Genomic DNA, 19,292 nt, shown 5'->3' with positions numbered 1-19,292 from the left:
GTTTTTAATACTAAAACCACATGGTTTGGGTCTGAAACAACTCCCCATACCATTTTTTTCGATATTTTTACGAACTTTGCATGTTTACTTATAACAAATAAGTCTCTTAAAGTATTTTATATTTTTAAAATCATACGTTTTTACTATATCTCGTGCCATTATACTATTTACATCCATCTTCTCCGTAGTTAGCAGCTCTAACTGCTCTTTATTCTTTTACTTACAAAAAATATTCGTAAACGCTTTGGTATTTGTGTAAGAGTCATTACATAATGGTTGACTGATTCGCTGGGTTATACCGTTTTTTGCTGCTTTGGCTTCATTAGCTTACCAGTTTTCACGCCCACTCCTTATCTATAGCTCTATTAACAACTTCCAACTTTTCAATGTCCTTTTTCATGTCCGTTTGCTACGTTCTAAACACGTTATCGCAGATGACGGTAACGATCCACCAGTACCACCAAAACCCAGTGGATATCGCGCAGGTGAGTTAATACTTATATCTGATGTACAAACAAGATTTAAGGGATAATGGGATCATCTTTACTTTATATAAGTAAGCAGTCTTCGTGCGCTAAACTTTGAAGAGTGGCGAATCGAACGAACAACTGGTACAAAACACATATGAAGACTGGTATAATCTAGTATAGATAGAGGACGTTTATGAATTGTTTGGAATTGAGAAATAACATTTGTGTGTTTTACTCTGGGGAACACTTACACAAACCAACCTAACCTAACAAGTGTGTTACTAGAACAGATTTCAAACAAAGCAGAGGGAGAGATTTTCAGAACTATTAAATTAAATTTAGATTAGAGAATGATAAGTCAGAGAAATTGTCTTGTCTGTGTTTCAATATAGATCTGAAGACGAGATTTCATTCAGAACAACCAAAAACTTAAATTTTCAGATTTAATGGGGAATGTTGATTATCATTCGAAACAACATTCTTCGGCATTTATTTTTTAAAGGTACAGAATGACACGCGTGATGTTTTGCTCCAAAATCTGAATCGAAGCAGGATTGTCCGCATGAACTTAACTTTGCAAATCCCCACAGGAAAAAGTCTAACGGTGTGATATCACACTCTCTTGGTGGCCAATCGACCAGCCCACTTGAATTTGTCTGCTCGCTGAAGTGTTCTCTAAATAAATCCATTCATTGTTGTGATGTGTGGGAAGTGGTCTTGTTGAAACCAAATGTCGCCGAGATTACGAGCTTCAATTACAGGCCTCAAATCGGCGGTTATCATATAGCTCTATGATCTCCATTGGTCTCCATTGACATTTACGTTCCAACCGGCATCATTTTTGATGACAAATGGAATGATGATTCCACCAGCCCACAAACCACTCCAGACCATTGTTTTTCTGGGTGAAATGACAGCTCTCTTAAGTTTGCTCTTCGTCCCAAATGCTTTTGCTTGGTTGCATACCCATTGAGCCAGAAATGGGCCTCATAGTTGAACAATTTGTAAACGTTGCTTAGGCGTAAGTCTTTCCATGATGAAATGCCAAACAATACTGAACAAAAATAACATGACAGCTTGGCATGACTCACGGGTGATCTGTCAAAAAAAGGGCTATTTAAAAAAGTACTTCTACTCGGATCACCAAATATACATAGAGCTTGTCCCTTCGAGCATATATCTAATATATGGAACTATTCCGCAAGTTCAAGAAATGAGTGCAGAACTAAATACTTTGCCGTTACTATTGGAAAATAAGTAGCTTAACACTCCTAGAACTCTCAATGAAATGAAATAAAATATTTTCTACACAGACTTATTCCTCATTTCTTTCCACTACAGAACCTATTATTCAACGACTCAAAACTTTATTTCGATTTCAGTAGTGAAGTAGAAGACCTTATTACCATTAGACAGTAGTTTACTGATTGCTTCACGGCAGCCGAAACTGTCTTGTCTTTATTGTATCTCTTTGCTATTAACAGTGACTAAAAATAATAAACCAGACACAATAACCATAAAATATTCACAAAATTGCTGATAAGCTCCTGTAATGCCGTTCCAATATCAGATTAGAAAGTATGCAAGCTTTTATTTTCCTTCTCCACCCACTGCAGTTCTTCGTTCACACAAGAAAAATAACAACAACAAATAAACATTTGTTTACATTTCTTGTGCGTACAAAGCTTGCAAAGTGCGGTATTTTTTCTACTCCGACTGCAAACCACAAGCTCAATAGGCCATTGACACACCCAACGCTGGGACGCGTAACCTTTAAGAAACACACTCTGCTGTCGTCATTAAGATTATGAAAAGCAAAGTGAAAACAAAACGAAAAACCGTAAACTAATAATAAAAGGAATATTTCCTTTTGACCGCAAAAAAGATAAGACGCACTCTGACGAAGGCGAAGGCGAGCGCAAAGCTCAAGCGAAACAAACAACAAATCGAAGACGCTTAACGTTAAAAGCCGTTTCCGTCGTCGGTCTAGAACTGCCCACGAGAAAATGCTGAGAAGGTTAGTGAATTGCTAGGTGCAGCACTCGTTTCTTACACTTCGTTTAGCTTTTCTTAACATTTTCATTTTCTGTTTTTTTTTTTGTTTGCGCACCGTTACACCTGTACGCTGTGTTTGTTGCGGCAAGACTTAAAATCAATAATACCAATAGCGCTGTGTGACCTCCTTAGCTTGGCCAGTGCGCTGCAGTACGCAGTCTATTAGTTAGTTAGCCAAGTTAGTACGTACTAGTTGGTGGAAGAAAACCTCGCCACAGCAAAGCCCAAGTGGTGGCGTTCATAATTAAAGTGATGGCGGTGGTGGTTTTCGGGGGGTTGCACTCAGCTACAAAGCGTTGCCATGGCCAGCGCTAACTAACAACAGTCATAACAAAACAACAATAACAACAGCAATAAGCAGCATAAACATGCAGCGCTCAATGTTAGTATCGAGCGCCCTTCCACAAGGCAATCAAGCTGGCGGCGAACAGCAGCAGACCACTAAGACTAAGCGAGTAGTAAAGCAGCAGCAGGCTTTGCTGGCGCATTGGACACTCACTTGATACCACGAAGACGGCTAAGTTGGTCAGTCAGTCGGCGTTGAGCCGCTGCTTTTTCCGCAACTCTTGTAGCAAATTAGACGCGTGTTCCGCGTGCACCACTCTGTGTCCAATCGGGCGAAAGAAATACAAATCGATTTTTTATAAATAGCTAAAGTGTAAATAGTGAGCTAATAATCAAATCGAAAATGAAAGTGAATTGTGTGTTGTGAGCTGTGAGTGAGTTCGAAGCGAATTTTGTGAGCCACCTCACATGCAGTGCCATAACGAAAATGCGCCGCGTCCGCTAACGCAGTACACGCGCATCGGTAAATTCTCCTATCAAGCGACGCAAAATGGTTACACCATGCCGCCCAGTACGGTGGCCACAAACCGCAGATACCATTTAAATGCGGCACAACCGCAGCAATATGCGCGCACCAACAACATTACCAGCAACAGCAGCAATCACACACCCGCCGCCATACCAACCTCAACAACGCCGAGTCGCCTGCATCAGAGCTGCCATGATTTGCGTGCATTGCAAGAGCCACTGTCGGGTGCACCGCGTGCGCTAGCCGGCAAAGTGGCTGCTTTTCAACGCGTTGAGACACCTGTCGGCGTCAGCAATGCAATAATTGATGGGAGCGACGCTGCGCCGCTGGCAACACACCGCTGGTCGCGCCAACGCTCCAGCGACTCCTGCAATATTGCCAATTGTGGTAAAATACTGTGGGTGAGTCGTGAGACAGTCGGCGTGCCAGTGGACAATGGCTATGAGGCAGCGCGCACTTTTGCCGCTAGTAAGGGTTATTACTATGATCGCGAGCAGAATGTGCGTATACGCACCAATGCCAAGGGGCTGCCTTATACGCCGTTGCCGGAGCGCAAACAGGACTTCCTCGCCAACCAGCGTGCCATTGAGGCGGTGCTGCCGCTGGTGTTCAACAGGCGGCGTCAGTCGAGTTAGTATCAGTGTTCTATTTGCAATCCTTTTTGCAAGTATATGTGAGAGTATTTGTGGAGGAGGTAGTATAACATTTGCATACTCGAATATTTTGTGGCTGAAAGTATGTCAATGCGGTTAAGGCGTGCTGAAATTTATAGTTTCAGTAGCGTCAAAAATATATTCACTGTGCGCTAAATATAGGCCGTATGGATGTAGGCCTTTCATGTTCATACCTACATGATATTAATAGATCCAAAACAGTAGTGGGTGAACTAAAAAAAACTGATATTTTCCACTAAATTTACCCCTAACCGGGTGAGTTAAATATATGAATATATGAATAATATATAATATATATATGAAATCAGCTATATCTTCTTTCGATGATATAAATTGCCATCATTTCAACTGATCGATCCCCAAAAGAATTTTGAAAATGGTCTAGAAAAATCAGCGGTCTAGATTAGATCAGGTTCAAACTGAGAAGCATTTGTAAAATCTTTGAATCATTATCTAATCGTTTTTCAACCTTTCATGAATTAGAAAAGGAGAGGTGAATTAATTACTCTTATAATTCAATAACTGGCGGTCCACCACTCTATCTCTCGACTAATGCAAATTCCTCTTAAGGACTTGTACTAACTTGAACCATACTATTCCAAATTATTGAGTTGAAAAAAAAACTCGAATATAATCTAAAGATTTAAAGATTCTTTACATAGACGGGTTTTATTAAGTCTTTAGGCCATAATATTGAAAAAAGAATACTAATTGAAATAAAAATAGCCATATCACCTTTTTTTATACATGTTCCATAAATGTTTATTATAAATGTAAGAAAACCAAAGACTTATAAAATTTTCTAGTTGATTTTTTCATCTATAGAATATAGAATTACCTCTCTTGCCATTTGTTCATTTGAAATGCTAGAGCCTCTTAGGCAATATATCCCATACTTTACTAATAATCTCCAAATTATTTTTGAGAACAAAATTGAACTTTTGAAGAATAGTTCCCAGTAAAAAAAAACGTTGCCCTTTGTCATCGTTAAGTTTTTTGAGAGATTTCAAAATATTTGTTTTCAAAAACAAATTTTTAGACCAAGTTTTAATGCCGAATAAAATACAGAAGACATCTTATAAACCGAATTTTCAATGACACATTAATTTATACTTTCGAGGTCATCTGAAACGTATTCTGTATTTGGCCTTTGGATGAAAGAATTGCGGTCTAAGATATTATACAAAACATACACATATCCTTTAGTACCTATTAAGAAGCACATTCAAGCACCAAAGTATTTCTCTAAAATATGCCAATTTTCACAATAATGCAATTTGCATATAATTATATTTGGCGCATATAAAATTGAAATCCTTCCGAAAATGCAGTCTAACTAAAAGAAATCATAATTCACGCTATTAAATGCAATTTAAAGTAATTTACATGGCAAAGCCTTGGCATAAATGCCATGCGGCCAACTTCTTCACTCAAGGGCTAGAATTTAACCGCCAAAAAGACGGAACAAAAAAAGGCTATTTCCTTAGAAAAAGTTGTGCTAATAAATGACACGAGTCACACATTGTACAGAATGCGGGGGACTGCAATACATACATATATATATATTATAAATATGACAACTGTGACCCCCAGCAGTGAAGTGGACTGTGTAGAATGACGTTTTCAAGTACATATGGGCGTGTGTATGTAAATATTTAGTAATATAATTAACGACAACTGAAGCGTAGCTAAAGGCAATTAAGAGAATACTGAGGCTTAAAGTCGAAACAATAAAAAATAGAATAAAAATAAATTGCATATAATAAATGGCAATGAAATTTAAAGGCAATAAATTTAAAAATAATTGAATACGATTTTTTTTATTTCAAACAAAATATAATAATTTTGAGCTAGAATTTGTAAACATGTGGCAACTCTCCTTAAGAATATTGAACACTGTAATATTTCTAAAATCTGTTTATCTTTTTAATTTATTTTAAAAAATGCAAAAATTGGCAACTCTCAACAAAAATATTTTCAACAAATTTTATTACAATGATAAACAGGTGGCAACCCCTTTAAAATTGCCTCTTAAATTTGTTTAGAAAATGTAAACTTTATTAAACCAATTAATTTTGTAATATTTATCTCTTTTTTTCTTATAATTTAAAAATTCGAACATGTGGCAACCTCCTACAAATTTTTCTTTAGTGAAAACCAAGCTTTACTATACAGCAAACAATCGACCAAAAATATTATTTAATTATTATGGACATCGTCACTTTGCGAGTGTGACGCGATTTTGTTTCGTAACGAAATTTCGTTGCAGTAAATAAAGTACAATTACTTTTTTATAAAGATTTTTTATTTTCTCACAGTTCAAAAAAAATGTAATTTCGTTAAGCACTTAATTGAATACACTAATTGACTCAATTTAACAAAACAATAGTGGCAGTTAATTAAATATAATTTCTCTCGGCGCTCCACAAAGTGGTAATTATGGCAATTACAACAATAAGTGGAGGGGAGAGTTGTCTACACTCTAAAAAATATCAAAATACTTAATGTAACACTTAAAAGCCTACTTAGAGCTAAAAAAAAACAGCAAAAGGAAAGACAGAGACAAAGTCAAAATGAAGTTATCGCTTAGCGTGGCACCCGTAGCTTTCTTGAAAAATAAACAAAATAGCTAAAGGTAAACACAACACAGCTTTAAAGTAAGAGATGACAACAGAAATGTTATCACGTAAAACTTTTATAAGTCAACAAAACAAATTTGTTACTCAGCATTTAAGGAGACACACAGACCGCTGAGCGCAAGAGGGAACAATCTAACCTCATTGTCGAGTTATTAATTACAACTACAAGTGAATTAACTATGAATTACCCTCGCGCGACGCATATGAAAAACGTAATCGTAATACAAGTATTAGTATGAAAAAAAAACGCGATTGGAGCGTAGTTTGTCGTTACGGTAGTGTCTCAAATGAGAGTAACGAGCAATTTCGCGTGCGCTCCATAAGTCAGTAAGTCAAATAGCGTATGATTACAGTGGGGTGGGATCATTGGATTTTAGAAGATGTTCACCTACATATGTATATTTGACTATGTATGGTCCGTGGATTACTAAGAGTAACCCCGATTTCAGTTGTATCACTTAGAGAGAGAGAGTTAAAATATTTTAAAAGGCTTTCTTATATGGATATTAACAGGTAGAATAATGCAATATTAACTGGGGATCTTATTTGCGGGTCTAAGTGGGATTTTGTAAATTTCTTTTTCGGTAAAAGAAAACTTATTTTCCCAAAGATTTTTGAATTTTGACATTTAGGTCCAGATTTATGAAAATTAGAACCTGAATAAAGAATAGGTCTAATTATTTTTAACATAATAATTGAAGATTGAATTATTCGCCCAAAAATTTATTCGATAATTCGAACTTCCTCAATTACTCGGTTGTATGTCAGAGAAAGATTTTCTCACTCAAAAGCCCGGACCGCGCCACTGTACCAATAAGCCAGTCACTCTAATAAAAGACCGTAAACCGTTGCAAATCTAAATGAAAGTACGTGAGCATACACGAGTGAGTACTTGGCGACTGAGACTGAACGCAAAAATCTGCACCAGACGCGTGCATTGACGAGCCAATTATTCGTCCAAAAATTTATTCGATAATTCGAACTTCCTCAATTACTCGGTTGTATGTCAGAGAAAGATTTTCTCAATCAAAAGCCCGGACCGCGCCACTGTACCAATAAGCCCAGTCACTCTAATAAAAGACAGTAAACCGTTGCAAATCTAAATGAAAGTACGTGAGCATACACGAGTGAGTACTTGGCGACTGAGACTGAACGCAAAAATCTGCACCAGACGCGTGCATTGACGAGCCAGCTGGGAGTAGCGTAGCCGGCAATGGAACAGCAACTGGCTGAGTGCCCCAATCGAACGGCGCCACAAACAGTTGTGCGATGCACGCCCGCCAGTAATGTACAGACACCAACGATTAACGGTTGAATTTTGAACGAATTTTGAACGAATTTTTCATTTAATTTCAAGTGGACTCAAGTAGACTTTCGCAAATAGAAAATAAATTGAAAGAACAAAACAACATCGTCGCGTAAAGCGCTATAAGCACGTACACTGGATATAATAGAATTAAATTCGAGTAAGTGTTAAGGCAGCGGTGGCGTGCCGCCGCGCGCAAAGCTGACATTAGGGACGTGAGGCAACGAACTGCCTGTAATCTAAGCGGCTATTTGTGTACTTTGTTATTGTTAATTGTGTACTGTTCTAATTAGCAAATAATTGATACGCGCGTAATTCGAAGCGCGCCGTCTGTATGGCTGCTTGAAGATAGCGCGCCGCTCAGCTTGCAAGCTCCACACGCCGCGCTGACTGTTTTGTTCGTTGAAGAAAGGTTATAAAAAGTGGAAAGCACTTAATTTTGCATTCGGCCATAAAGTTCAATTCAGTTCAGTTTAGTATGGTGTCGACAAGTTGTCTTAGCTGACGACGTCGCCGCACACCGTTAAATGCGGCGCGCGAGACAGTGCAACGCTTGGTGTGGTATTTTATGTGCAATTTTATACATGCTTAGGTAGTTAACCCGCCAAGCAGCGCTTTTGTCGAAGACACTGTGCAAAAGACAACAAAAAAGCTGAGCGCAAAATAAGAAGAAATAAAAAAGTTATGGGAAAAGTGTTGTGGAAAAGTTGTTGGCCGCTCGCGCAGTAGTGAAAGTGTAAATTAAACGCGCCGCATAAAACCGGCATCCCAAGACCAAGACAAAGCACGTCCGACAGACCGCAGACAAGCGCTAAATGACAAGCTGGCGCTCGGTTGGCGCACAATCAATTTACCGCATCAAAGTAGCAATTTGTGACTTTTTGTTGTTGTTATTTTGGTTTTTACTATATAATTACATGCTCAGTTTTTGGCAGTTTTTGTCTACTATTATTGTTGTGTTTAATATATTATTGTAATTCAATGTGAATAGTTTAAGCTATTAAATCGCATCGCTTTCTGGGTCAAACGAGATTGGTTTGTTCTACTTTTGATTGGTTCTACTTAGGCAATTTATTTTTTGTTTCTATCAATTTTCTGCTTTTACTTGATTTTCTCTAACGTCTGTAGCATATGCGGCTCCAGTTTAAGTTGATCATATGAGCGCAGAGTAGTGTTATTAGTTTTCTCTGTCAAGAAAAAGTTTTCTGCTTTCAGAGCGCAGACTCTAATGCTTTTTTGCATTTATGTGTCAGGACTTTTTGCTCTTGTTATTCTAATAACTAGAAAAGAAAAATAAACCCTAAAAATGTTTGGTCTCTAATACATATAAAGGCTTGTTGTTGTTGTACTAGTGTCAGAATAAGGTTTCGAACATTATTTTGATAAATTCTGCTGAGTTGACAATTTTCCGTTGTATCAAAATCCAGATCCGTTCCGTTTGCATAGATCCGGTTTTCTTTGGCCAGATCTGGAACGTAAAATAAGTAAGTGGACAATCTTCCGCTATAAAAAATTCCGATCCGTTCCGTTTGCATGGATCCGGTTTTTTAAATAGTCGAGTTTTCAATTTTACAATGTGATTTAGTGAATCAGATCCATTCCGTTTTGCAAAGATCCGAAGGAAAATCTGTATCGTTAAATTGCTGACTGGACAATATTCCGTCTAAAAATCTGGATCCTTTCCGTATGCATAGGTCCGGATTTTCTTCGGGAGATCTGTACCGTTAATAGCAGAGTGGACAATACTCCGCTATAAAATAAATTCCGAATATGGATCGTTACGTTGCATAGATCCGGTGTTCTTGGGAAGATAAATTTTTCGATGTATGAAAGTCCTAATCCGTTCCGTACGCATAAATCCAGCTTTTCTAGGGGAGAATACTATAGCAGGAGATTGTTCCAAAAGAAAAATATTTTTTCAAATTAGTTTTCGATCAAAGAGGAGATATGTACCGTTAAAAAGTAAAGGTCGAGTTTTCAATTTTACAATGTAAAAATCGGATCCGTTCGATTTTGCAAAGATTCGAAGGAAGATCTGAATCGTTAAATTGCTGACTGGATAATATTCCGCTGTCTAAAAATCTAGATCCGTTCCATATGCATGGATCCGGATTTTCTTCGGGAGATCTGTACCGTTAATAGCTGAGTGGACAATATTCCGCTTTAAAATAATATCCGAATCTGGATCGTTACGTTGCATAGATTCGGTGTTCTTAGGTGTTCGATGTATGAAAGTCCTAATCCACTCAGCTAGACAATATTCCGGTGTAAAATAAAATCTGGATCTGGATGGTTACGTTGCATAGATCCGGTGTTCTTAGGAAGATCAATTTTTCGTTGTATGAAAGTCCTAATCCGTTCCGTATGCATAAACCAGCTTTCCTAGGGAAGACCTGTACTTTTTAACGGTACAGATCTCCCCTAGGAAAGGTCGTAACCTTTGATCGAAAACTCATTTGCAAAAATATTTATCTTTTGGAACAATCCCCTGCTATAGTATTCAACAAGCTTTATTTAATTAGATTACTTTGGTTTGTTAAGCGATTGACAAAGGAACACTGAACACCAATTGAATTGGAATTTATTGTGAATTTTAGGCCTCATTTGATTGGTTGAAATTTAAAGAACCGTATTTAGTTATATTTTTCAAGTCGTTCTAACCAACTTTTCGAGCTCGGAAAAAACCGATTTCGTGTTTTTAGCGAGTTTTCTTTTGTCGATCGTTTACGAGGAAAAAAGCTACAGGCTGTTGTATAATAACGAACTCTTTACTCTAACATATTTCCCGTTAATTTGTGTTACTTATTTCCTCATACGGTTTTCCAATAATATTTACTCTCTCTCAGTGTGTGTATGTATATTTGCATTTGCTGGCTTTTGTGCTTGCAATTATTAATATTTCCCCGTCAATCAACGGCAAAAACAAGAAAGTTATGCATACCGCAATCAAAATAATTAAACAATTTTCAGCTGCTCATGCGGAAAATGCCACACCAGACGTACAAATTGAGTTTCTTTCAAACAACAAAAAAAGCTTATCTGCAGATAAAGTCAGGAAATTAGATAAAAATTGTGTTGTATTTCATATTCAATAACAAATTGCCACACACACGCACATACATATACATATGTACAAACAAACGTTTTGTTTACGTGCTTATTTCCATTTATTTACCTGTTTGTTTAACTTACGTCGCTAACTAAAAGGCGAGGTAGACAGCTTGAGACGTCAGCCACCCAATACGCTCGGCCACACTCCCCATACTTCTTCAATACACATACACACAAACGCTTCTAAACATAGTGCACCCGTTCGATTCGTAGTTCATACGAACCACCCAACGAAACGGCCCTTACTTACTAACTAATTGCTCCGTCGATCTCCATCTCACATCCACGTTTTCGTCAGCACGCAAGCGAGCACGCGTGTTGTGGCTGTGGCGACGACCTACTAATTGTTATTGGACAATTATTATTTGTTGTTATTCGACAATTACTTGATTCAATAAATTTGCGGCGACGCCAACTCTATATAGATGTCTATTATATTATAGATGTGTGAGTTAAGCGAAGATTCCCGCAGTTCTTCTTTGCTTTGTCGGCCATCACTAAGTTCTTTATGTCAAGGCAAAAGTGTATCTATGAACAATTGAATTGAAAAAACATTGAAGCGATCAGTGATCGGCGATCAAGTTTCCACTGAACGATCAATGATTTGGAATGACAGCAATCAGTGACAGTCTATTTTCTCTAGTCGCATTGTTAAGTCTCGCGCCTTTCGTAGTAAATTACATATAGAAATATTTTTTCTATTTTTTGTTGACGCGCTGACAACGGTATGTGAACATATATGTATACATAGATATATATACTATAAACTAGTCTCTTATTTCTAAGCTTGAAAAATCATTGTACTTTCAATGGTTTCGAATTTCACTAGACTCAACTAAGTAGTAAACACAAATCATAACAACAAAAATAAGTTAGTACTCGTGTACCTGCCGCGGTGAGAGCGTCATCATTCATTTATCCATTCATTGAGACCAGCTTTGTTCGCTTGTTGGCTTTCGGCGCGTGACAATTGCTGTATAGATTTTCTAATTGTGTTTTTAGCGCAATTAAACATAAATCTAATTAAATGTGGACAAAAAAAGAACGAGTGTTCAGGTAAAGCGCTAGTTCTGCGCCACAGATTTCCGGATTTTTTCAGAAGCGATGCAAAGCGAAAGAAGAATAGGTCAGTTTTTTGAGCTTAGTACCACTAATCGATAGGAAAATTTTATATCGCATATGAAATGACTTAAGAAAACGTTCTAACATTCTTTATGTATGTAATTGGCGTTGAACCGTTGAACCCTCTTGCCGGTTATAGCCGAATCGATGGCGCCACTCCTCTCTTTCCTTCACTGTTCGGCACCAGTTGGAGATTCCAAGTGTAACCAGGTCACTCTCCACGTGGTCTCTCCAACGAAGTGGAGGCCTTCCCCTTCCTCGGCTTCCTCCGGCGGGTACTGAATCGAACACTTTTAGAGCTGGAGTGTTTTCGTCCATTCGGACAACATGACCTAGCCAGCGTAGCCACTGTCTTTTTATTCGCTGGACTATGTCAATGTCGTCGTATAACTCGTACAGCTCATCGTTCCATCGTCTACGGTATTCGCCATTGCCAACGTTCTGAGGTCCTTAAATCTTGCGCAAAATTTTCCTCTCGAAAACTCCTAGTGTCGTTTCATCTGATGTTGTCATCGTCCAAGCTTCTGCATCATAAAGCCGGACGGGAATGATAAGCGACTTGTAGAGTTTGATTTTGGTTCGTCGAGAGAGGACTTCTTTTCAATTGCCTACTCAGTCCAAAGTAGCACCTACTGGCAAGAGTGATTATGTGCTGGATTTCGAGGCTGACATTGTTGTTGATGCTGGTTCCCAGGTATACGAAATTATCTACGACTTCGAAGTTATGACTGTCAACAGTGACGTGGGAGCCAAGACGCGAATGCGCCGACTGTTTGCTTGATGGCAGGAGATATTTCGTCTTGTCCCTCTTTATAGCGGACTATAATTGGTATTGCTTGGGGATCAACTCATAAAAAGTTAAAGGATTCAGAGTTCGAGTATCACTACTATCCCAAAATGAAACAATTCTACCATTGTACTGCTATTACCTCATTTAATGTAGGTTTTTTTATTAGTAATATATCCTCAAATACATTTTATTGATATTGCAATCGATAAACCCATGAAGTGTCAACAGCACGACCATAAAAATGTTAATGAATGAATAGCAAACTACTCATAAATTATTCGTAGAATTTTTTGTTACGTATATTAAAACAACAACAACAATAAACATATTTCGTAATGGGATTGTATTGTAAATGATATATGCAAGAATGTAATTAATTTATCAATACGGTTTTGTAATAATTCATGAGCATTATGCAGATAAGACTATTAGAATTTATAAAAAAAAACTAGTCACCAGTTTTTTTACAGAGTAAAATATACAAGTTATTAAGAACAGATATTAGCATATGAAACCTATTAACTAACCAATGCATGCGCTCATACGAGTATGTATGATTTTTAATATTTTATTTTCTATAAATCTACTGTAAAAAGTACATTCAATATAGATCTGACAAGAAAATAATTTTCATGAAACCTTAAATCTTTCGAGAGACTCTTGTAGTCACAGGAATGCCATTATTCGTCGGATTTCATCAAAACATACGTCACAACTAAGAAGAGAACCTTTTGACTAAGCTGTAAGCCTTTATTACATACTCTTTATAGGTTTACAAGTGAATATAAGTTATACCTTAATCGCAAATTCTATCGACAGAAAAGATTGTCTAGTAATTAGAACAATAACTCGTTAATATGGACAACAATTTCGACGCTTAGTTTAGATTCCAAAGATTCTTCTAAACTTGTGAATATCCAACGCTTAATCAACAAAAAGTCTGCTTATAGTTGGTGAGCTCTATTTGTATATCAAAACAAAGTATTATCCGAGCGAATATCCCAAAAGCTTTATGGAAATAATAAATAAAGTTAAACCCCTTGACCCATAGAATGGTGAACCCAAAATACACGAAACTCTCATTTCTTCAAATAGTTTCCAACTTAAACTCCATTTTTGGAAAAGATACACTTTTGCACTGTATAGCCATAAAACCAAAGAAAACCGTTTAATAACATTTGCGCTCCCTTTGTATGCTCCTCCACAGAATCTCCAAATCGTTATCTTGAATCGGATGTGAATATCCATTTCAAGACACCAATACGTCATGAATACAAACAGGCCATGTCGGATGAGGATTTAGCACAACGGCAAGCCGAACAAATGCAAAAGCTCTATCAGGAGGAACGTCGTCGCAAGTACTTACAGGAGTTACAGGATATGAATGCACGTCGTCACACCGATAACTTCACGCCTACACAAAAATCACCAATACCTTTAAATCGTTATGATGACTTCCAATCGGATTTGGCGCCCAAATCGCCGAATGCGATAACCACAAGAACGCCAGCGCGTGCGCTATATAACTTCCAAGGACAAAATGCCAGGTGATTAGGAAATTTAAAATATTAAAAAAATTATATTTTAATTAATAATTTTTCTTTGCGCAGAGAGCTCACATTCAAGAAGGGCGATATCATTTACATACGCCGCCAGATTGATCGCAATTGGTATGAAGGTGAATTTAATGCCATGATTGGTCTGCTGCCCGTGAGCTATGTGGAGGTGAGTGTTACCGGTCTTAGAAAATTACAACGCTTGAGAAATTCCTAAAAATACTGATGCAGCCCCGAATCAGTAAAATTTTCACTTTAACGCGAAAATTATTTAAACATCAAATATCTATCCTTACAGGTCGTCAACAAAGAAACTGCTCGTCAACAACCAAAGAAACCCTCTGAGGGACAGGCGCGTGCCAAATATAACTTCCAAGCGCAATCCGGCATCGAATTGTCGCTGAATAAAGGCGAATTGGTCACACTGACGCGACGTGTGGACGACAATTGGTTTGAGGGCAAAATTGCCAATAGAAAGGGTATCTTCCCAGTGTCATATGTCGAGGTGTGTAACCGAAAAAATTACAAAAACAAAGATTACCGTTACTAAATGATTATTTCACCTCTCAGGTACTCACCGATATTGGCGCCGAAGATATTGCCGCACGCACCGTTATCAGCGAACATGCGAGTGTCACGAATTTACGCCCCTCACTCGACACCTTACGCACAAATATTAATAACGAGTTCAATTTAATAACCAAAAATGGCCATCAACCGCCGAATGGCATACTCAAGGAAACCAAACATCACAATAACAAAATTGATGCACTGCATGTGGACACGCATTCAGAGCCGTTAGTGTACGTAAAATTGTATATATTATTATTATTTTTAAATTTAACTGTAAATATTTCCTCACAGCTATCGCGCACTCTACAAGTATCGCCCACAGAACTCCGATGAGATGGAGCTGCTGGAGGGTGACATCGTTCATGTGTTGGAGATATGCGACGACGGCTGGTTCGTGGGCACGTCACAGCGTACCGGCTGCTTCGGCACCTTCCCCGGCAACTATGTGGAACGAGTGCGCTGAGCGTGCGCCTGGCCCCAAAGGCGTTCTATAAAACACAAACACACATACACACTCACCAATCAAAACACAAACAAAAAACGTTGAAACACTTTAGTTGAATGAACAAATTTAATGAAAAGCAATCAAAGAAATTAATCATTAAATATTAATTAAAACAAAAACAAAAAACAAATACCAGCAGCTGCAATAGTTAAAGTCGCTTAATATAAATTACATTTAATTTTTGTTGTTATTATATACATACATATAATATTTTATTTTGCAGACTTGTGTAACGTTTAAATTAAAAAAAAAAAAAAAAACATTAAAAAACATATTTATTTACATATATTAATGTTGACAAATATAACTCTATATATTACAAACAAACATATATATTATTAACCACAAAGTTAGCGTTGGAAAATAATAAATTGTAATTAATTTGCAAAAACAAAAAGCATAAAAGTGAGGCAAAAAGCACAACAACAACAACAGCAGCCAGTACAATTGTGGCTGCGCAGCAGAGCCTCCACATGGTTTACTAATAAAACTAGTCAAAGCTATTTCCAAAAAAAAATTAATTAATTGTTTAATTAAACATTTGCACAGTACGAAAAATTAATTTTAATCCAAGGGCAATAAACCGCAATAAAAAATTTAAACTGTATCACAAATAAACAAAAAAAAATTAAAAAAAAATATTTTACGTTTTCAAAAAGATATTCAATCGATATTAAGGTGTCACTGCAAAGCATAATAACTTTTATTTTTAACAAAAATCAAATAAAACCTCAACCTAAATGTGCCTTCTCTTCTGTCTACCATACACCCAAGTTGCCTTATATTAAATAAAAAACAAATATATTAATAATACTTTAACCACGTTGCATTGTAATTGTAAAAATAAAATGTTAATTAAACATAAATATTTGCCTGCTGGTTTGTAGTTGACACAATTTAGTTTTAATTCGCATACATATTAATGTATTTGTTGTTATTAGTATAAAAAAATAAACAAAAAATAATAAAATGCATAAAACACCAAAAAAATTATTTATTTTAATTTACTGTTGGAATTTTAATTATTTTATAGAAACCTCAGAATCTTAAAATAGTCGAAAAAGAGAGAATTAAGATAATTTAACTCTTCCGTGCTTTATTGGTGGTATAAACAATTGCTTTTTATTTTTTATTAGTTCTCTCTCCCAAAGTATCACTAAAGATATTTAAAACGGAAAATTAAATTACGTAACGGAATATACAATATCCGAACTGAAAATTTAATTTATAATATTAATCTAATGTTGATTAAATATACCGTCATTAACTGTTTCTCTCTCTCTCTCTCTCTCTTCTGTATTTATATTCAAATATAGCCATGGATAAAATAGGTTAAATTACAATAAACAATTAATCACTTTATAGACTCTAAAATGAAATCTTCCTACATATACACAGATCTTCCTACTAACCTAATCATTACTATTAGATACGCCAAACTTTAAAAAATCAAACACAAAATGGAAAAACATAACCAAATATTCTTTATGAACTTACTCGTGTATATCCATAACTCTTCTTTTGAAAAATGTTGACTCACCTGAAAATAGAAAAAGAGAAACTATAAATATTTAAAATTTATTATAAACAACATAAGCACTACTTTCAAATAATTAAAAATACATTAAATAATTATTATTATAAAATAAAACACTGTGCACACACTATTCACTGTCATTTATGTCACCCTGTAGCAGCTCACATGTTCACTCAACCAACAGCTGTCAAATTTTTTCGGTAAAATCGTAAACAAATTGTAGCAGCAGAATGGACTGTAGTAGCAAGTGAGTATTTTGTTTATTTCCATAAGTAATAACTAAAAATGTACAAATCTTCCAGCACAGAAACGTTGGAGAGTCTGAGAAGAATCGAAATATTCTTGCAATCGCCACCGCTGGATGACACAAATACGCTACAATATGTTGAACAATTGAAAGTGTTGCGAAATCTTTGTGCCGTAGATCCGGCGCACCAAAATGCAATTGCTGAACATGAGCAGTTCAATGAACAGCTGCATCGGTTACTCTTCGATAGCAGCATTACGCCTAGGCCACCACAAAATCTACAACTAATGGCGCTGCAGTTACTCGCCAATGCTATTGTGCAAAATCCAAACTCGCAACGCAATATTTGGAAACGGCATGGCGCTGCTATTGTGGAGTGTGTATCCGTGGTGCCACTAGGACGTCATACAAATATACTGCTTATGATTGTGTACAATGTGTTGAGAGGTGCTGCAGTGGCGAATATGGAGCAACAGGCATTGTGTGCTGCAGTTCGCGTTTGGCAAACAATTGTGGATGAACGCAGCGAAGACAACTATGAGTTTCTACATTTTCTGTTTGAACATTTCATTGTGCATGGCGGACATAATACCGTACGATATTATGCACATTTAACGGCTGCCGAACGCATTTCATTTCTTGAATATTTGATGCATTATCTACGACAAGATAGTCCCAATGGGCACATACATCAGTTCCTGTTGAAATACATTACCAAGGAGTTCAATATAAAGTCCGATCGTATATTAGTTTGCAAACCCGACAGCGCACAGGTGCCTGCTACAGATCCAATGCCTGCACGTGAAGCTTATGCGCTGCTGCGTGTAATTGCTAGCGCAACTGGGAGTGAATTCTATGCAGATAAATATGTGGGTGAACAATCGCTATTCTTGAACGTGAGTAGCCTGTTACGTTGCTTGGCGCAAGTGGGCAAAGAGTCGCAAAATATGTTCACACCAATGAATAAATTGGAAGAAGTCGCGCTCACATCGAACAAAACGCGTGAGTTCGAAACGGAGTTGTCCTTTGAATTGAAAACATTGTTGGTGCGTTGCATTGCGAACTTGCTTTATAAGAATCCTGCCAATCAAGGTTACTGCATAGACACACAATTGTTGCCCACGCTCTTGGAATGCACCAATATGGATGCAAGAAATCCATGTTAGTATTACATTTTACTAATATAATTAATATTATTAGATATTTTAATGTAACTGTTATCTTTTTAGTACTCAAAGAGTGGAGTATATTGGCCATACGTAATGCTTGCTACGGTTGTCCCGAAATTCAGGCATTGATTGCGAATATGACAAATCAAGGCGCGGCACAAAATGATATTATTGACGAATTGAACCTGGATATGGGTGCTTTGCGTATTAAACCTACTCGATGAAGTTATTCGTCCAATTGTAATACTAAATTTTGTATTTTTTTTTTTTAAATAAATTTTAATTTTATAACCTAGAAAAATATGTTTTGGCACTTAAAGAAATCACTATAATTGCTTTCAGTTAATATAATTATATACAAAATTGTATGCTTTACTGCATTAGTAATACAAATTTACGAACTTAACACAAAGAAAGAAAACGTGATACAATACTTCGGTTATTGGCTTCGTACAAACAAATAAGTTTACTCATACACACCCACACACACACAAGTGCAATTGATTACAAAAGTTATTCCATTACTCTTTCGACACACAAACTCGTGTATAGTGGGCGTTTTATTTAAAAGGATAGTGTTTCCAAGAGGTGTAAATATAAGCGTATTTTTTAGCATGTACTTCCCCGGAAAATTATCAGTAAATTCAAATGTTACGTGAAACCTTGTCAAAAATACAAAATCCCGCAGTTGCAATACAAACTATCACGTCTCTGTAAGTTCCCT

The 19,292-nt window shown here is 36.7% G+C and overlaps 2 protein-coding genes across 37 annotated transcripts in view; both read left to right on the top strand.

Moving 5' to 3' along the window:
- LOC105212149 (sorbin and SH3 domain-containing protein 1) overlaps nucleotides 1-16,136 on the top strand; it is an 80,189-nt gene extending 64,053 nt beyond the window's left edge. For 28 of the 36 annotated variants that reach the window (XM_029040164.2, XM_054234111.1, XM_029040162.2 and 25 more), the window contains 5 exons: nucleotides 14,189-14,528; nucleotides 14,592-14,706; nucleotides 14,836-15,042; nucleotides 15,108-15,340; nucleotides 15,402-16,136. In XM_029040164.2, the coding sequence (XP_028895997.1) occupies nucleotides 14,189-14,528; nucleotides 14,592-14,706; nucleotides 14,836-15,042; nucleotides 15,108-15,340; nucleotides 15,402-15,573 (1,067 nt within the window). In that variant the 3' untranslated portion in view covers nucleotides 15,574-16,136. Of the gene's footprint in view, nucleotides 1-434; nucleotides 486-7,897; nucleotides 8,119-8,800; nucleotides 8,822-11,770; nucleotides 11,795-14,188; nucleotides 14,529-14,591; nucleotides 14,707-14,835; nucleotides 15,043-15,107; nucleotides 15,341-15,401 lie in introns of those variants that run through there. The other 8 variants (XM_029040152.2, XM_029040155.2, XM_029040154.2 and 5 more) reach the window with 4 other exon arrangements.
- Nucleotides 16,137-17,242: 1,106 nt separating this feature from the next.
- LOC105212141 (ataxin-10) lies at nucleotides 17,243-18,869 on the top strand. Its single transcript, XM_011183930.3, has 3 exons — nucleotides 17,243-17,399; nucleotides 17,455-18,560; nucleotides 18,629-18,869. The coding sequence occupies exons 1-3, from the start codon at nucleotides 17,383-17,385 to the stop codon at nucleotides 18,790-18,792; spliced, it is 1,287 nt and encodes a 428-aa protein (XP_011182232.1). The 5' UTR covers nucleotides 17,243-17,382; the 3' UTR covers nucleotides 18,793-18,869.
- Nucleotides 18,870-19,292: the final 423 nt, after the last annotated feature.

Source organism: Zeugodacus cucurbitae, chromosome 6 (assembly GCF_028554725.1).
Source record: "Zeugodacus cucurbitae isolate PBARC_wt_2022May chromosome 6, idZeuCucr1.2, whole genome shotgun sequence".
NCBI lineage: Eukaryota > Metazoa > Arthropoda > Insecta > Diptera > Tephritidae > Zeugodacus > Zeugodacus cucurbitae.
The sequence above is the reverse complement of the archived record's forward strand: the minus strand, read 5'-3'. Positions and strand labels throughout refer to the sequence as shown.